The sequence below is a fragment of the Crocuta crocuta genome, unplaced genomic scaffold (assembly GCF_008692635.1).
Source record: "Crocuta crocuta isolate KB4526 unplaced genomic scaffold, BGI_CrCroc_1.0 scaffold275, whole genome shotgun sequence".
In the NCBI taxonomy this organism is placed as follows: domain Eukaryota; kingdom Metazoa; phylum Chordata; class Mammalia; order Carnivora; family Hyaenidae; genus Crocuta; species Crocuta crocuta.
This window is the reverse complement of record NW_027530497.1, coordinates 860,192-864,261: the sequence shown is the minus strand read 5'-3', so window position 1 is coordinate 864,261 and position 4,070 is coordinate 860,192. Positions and strand designations below refer to the sequence as shown.

The 4,070-nt window shown below is 36.1% G+C and overlaps 1 protein-coding gene across 1 annotated transcript in view; it reads left to right on the top strand.

Moving 5' to 3' along the window:
* RNF103 (ring finger protein 103) overlaps positions 1–3,727 on the top strand; it is a 21,001-nt gene extending 17,274 nt beyond the window's left edge. Inside the window, exon 4 of the mRNA XM_077766678.1 lies at positions 1,713–3,727. Within this exon, the coding sequence (XP_077622804.1) occupies positions 1,713–3,288 (1,576 nt within the window). The 3' untranslated portion in view covers positions 3,289–3,727. The remainder of the gene's footprint in view (positions 1–1,712) is intronic.
* Positions 3,728–4,070: the final 343 nt, after the last annotated feature.

Below are 4,070 nucleotides of genomic sequence, written 5' to 3'. Positions count from 1 at the left end.
TTTCTCTCTCTCCCTCTCCCTCTCTCCTCTCTCTCATCTCTCCTCTCTCTTTTCTTACTTTTTATTTATTTTTTTATATTCTTTTTTAAAAAAGAAAAAAAGAATATAGATATTAATGGAATCTATCTTGTTAAGGAAGTATATCAACTCAACAAGAAGCTGAATCAGGGTCTGTGATTCTGAGTCACCCAGACAGTTTCTCAGAGTCATTACTTAACCTTGTCTTTATGACATAACATGCTGTCTTCATGTATCTTAAGTTATATCACAAAATTCCTGAGATACAATTAATTGTATTATCATTATAAAACTTTATGACATATGTTAAGACTTTCAGTCTGATCATATAAATGTGTAGTATGCTTGTTTAAATAAAATATAATCCATGCTTACTAACTAAAGCATAACACTTACAATTTTTATATCAACATTTTGAATAGCAAAATAAGAAATTGAATATTTATTGCCATCCAATTACAAATCTATAATGAGCAAATTATCTGCATAGTAGATTTTCTTTTTTCCAACCTTACTGAGGTAAATTTACATATCATGAAATTCCACATGGTAGGTCTTTGGAAAATACTTTTTTTAAAAAAGGAAAACGTTTCACTTATCATTTCTCCACTGTCCTACAACAGCTGTTTTTATTTATCCAGTATCTCCTTTTATTCCTCATCTAGATTTTTAGGGGGAGAGGGATGTCACAAGTAGTATAGCAAGAACTATACTTCATTTCCAAAAAGTTCCAAAAGTTCCTTTTGGAACTTCATTTCCAAAAGGAATGGAGTTGTGACCACACAGGATAAATCTAAACAAGTGACTTAATTTTAGTTAAATTCTTCTATGCTTACTAATCCTTGAACTGAATCTCTTCTTAATCTGAAAATTTAACTTTGTTTCATCTGTACTAAATACTCCTCCCCATGGTTTTCATTAAAGAAATGAGAGAATACAAAAAAGTATGGGACTTGCTCTTTCTTAAGTGAGCTTTCGTATGGATTACTTTGTAGCAGTGCCTGTGTGGGGCACTGCTACTATTGCCTATTGGTGGGGGCTTGAGTTAATAAGGCACAACATGGCTCCTCCCCTTAAGCAGCTTGCCTTCAAGTCAGGGATGTGGCATGTATGGGAACCTGTTCTCTCCTTGCGCATGTAAATCTAACCACCTTTAAGACCTCATTCAGTTCCCAAACCTTTCATGAAATCTTCACCAGATCAAACTCTCAGTGATATTTCTTTTTTCTTTTTTCAACTTCTACATTATTTAGTAATTGAATAGCTATAGCTTTATACTTCTGTTTTGTCTCCTTAATAGTATTTTAAATTTTCTGTGAGCAGGAATTATTTTCCTATTATCTTTGGATCTTGTAAGCACATAAGGCAGTATATTATGTACATAATAGATGCTGAAGTATTTTCTGATTTCCCTGACTTAAGGCTGTTCTTCAAAAAAATAGAAATACAGAGATATGAAGCAAAAACAAACAAGCACAATAAAAACAACAAAAAGAGAGCTTGCTTTTGTTCTTGTACAACTGCCAGGTATTGGGATTACTTTTGATTATTTGGAGGTTATTTGGTTTTGGGGAGAGAGTACCTTTCAAGTGCTAAAGAGATTTGTTGGGGGGAAACAAAGTGCACAACAGTGAAGATGAACATGCTAGCTCATCTACCAGCCTGGTTTTTACTTCTGGCTTACTCTCTTACAGATACTGCAGGAGAAGAGGCTGGGTACGATCCACACTCATTATGTCTGTCCCACAAACAAGCACTTCTAAAGGGAAAGTCATGCTTAAAGAATACAGCGGGCGCAAGATTGAAGTGGAGCACATTTTTAAGTGGATCACTGCTCATGCAGCTTCTCGGATCAAAACCATTTATAATGCTGAACATTTGAAAGAAGAATGGAATAAAAGCGATCAATATTGGGTAAAAATATACCTATTTGCAAACCTTGACCAACCCCCAGCTTTCTTCTCTGCACTAAGTATAAAGTTTACTGGAAGAGTTGAGTTTATTTTTGTTAATGTGGAAAATTGGGACAACAAGAGCTTTATGACAGATATTGGTGTATATAACATGCCATCCTACATTCTTAGAACTCCTGAAGGAATTTACAGATATGGAAACCACACAGGTGAATTTATATCCCTTCAGGCCATGGATGCATTTTTGCGCTCATTACAACCTGAAGTAAATGATCTGTTTGTTTTGAGCTTGGTTCTGGTTAATCTTATGGCATGGATGGACTTATTTATCACACAAGGAGCAACCATAAAGCGATTTGTGGTTCTCATAAGCACTTTAGGGACATACAATTCTTTATTAATTATTTCCTGGCTACCTGTGTTGGGCTTTTTACAGCTCCCTTACCTAGATAGCTTTTATGAATATAGCTTAAAATTGTTGCGATATTCCAACACAACCACACTTGCATCATGGGTAAGGGCAGACTGGATGTTCTATTCTTCCCACCCGGCCCTATTTCTCAGTACTTACCTTGGACATGGTTTACTAATTGATTACTTTGAGAAGAAGAGACGGCGCAACAACAACAATGATGAAGTCAATGCCAATAACTTAGAATGGTTATCAAGTCTGTGGGACTGGTACACCAGCTACCTCTTCCACCCGATTGCTTCTTTTCAGAACTTTCCTATAGAATCTGATTGGGACGAAGACCCTGACTTATTCTTGGAGCGGTTAGCTTTCCCTGACCTTTGGCTTCACCCTCTGATACCGACTGATTACATTAAAAATTTGCCAGTGTGGCGATTTAAATGTCTTGGAGTCCAGTCTGAAGAGGAAATGTTGGAGGGTTCTCAAGATATTGAAAATGACTCAGACAGCGAGAGCACAGACACTTTTAGGAGTGAAAAGGAAGTATTTGAAGATAAACAAAGCATAGTTCACAATTCTCCAGGAAGAGCAAGTCACTGTGATGCTGAGGCTTGTTCATGTGCCAACAAATATTGTCAGACCAGCCCATACGAAAGGAAGGGGAGGTCATACGGATTATATAATGCTAATGAAGATATGGAACCTGATTGGTTAACTTGGCCTGCTGATATGCTGCACTGTACTGAATGTGTTGTTTGCCTAGAGAATTTTGAAAATGGATGTTTGCTAATGGGGTTGCCTTGTGCTCATGTGTTCCATCAGAATTGCATTGTGATGTGGTTGGCTGGGGGCCGACACTGTTGCCCTGTTTGCCGGTGGCCTTCTTATAAAAAAAAGCAGCCATATGCACAACACCAGCCCTTGTCAAATGATGTCCCATCTTAACCATGTGCAATTTGTCCTTTATAAGCTTTGAGTAACTTACAGCTTGCCTTTTTAATGTTAGTCACAATGTTTTTGTGGTTTGAAGTTTAGTTTAATGTTAGTGCAGTGACAGGAAATACACATTATGCTAATGTTGATGACAATTATTTGGTTGCCTTGTGCGTCAATTGAATGCATACTTAATTGTAAAACTTTTTATTTACAACATTGGAAATTCAGAAGTTAATGTTTTTTGTAAGCACAAAAGAAGTATGATAGAAATTTATCCTAGCAAGACATTACAAGGTAGGATTAAATCCTAATGAAACTGAGGCAGTTTCTTATCCTAAATGTTTCCTCCCTTTTTACAATCTCTGTCCAGCACCTCTTGATTAAATAATGTATGCTCTGAGACCTGAAATTAAAACAGACTATGAAATAAATTATTTTAAAACCAGAAGATTATAGCTTTTCCACTGTTAAATTGTTTTTGGTGAGGTGACTAAATGTTAGAGGTGTTTTGCTGATTTGTTCACTTCACAGGTAAGTGATCCTACATTCGTGAGGAAAAACACAAAAATTAATTATGTTGCTGACCCTAACCAGAGGTAATGTTAGCCAGCCTCTTAGCTTGGTTAGCTTTGATGGGAAGGGATTTTGTGGTGGCCTTTTTAAAAAGTATTAAGTAGTTTATGAGGAATATATTTGTCCAAGTAAAATCAATTGTAGCATATTAGCCACACATTGATTACTTGATGTTCTCCTGACTTTAATTTTGAAAAGTTTCAAAACTGCAGAAAAAC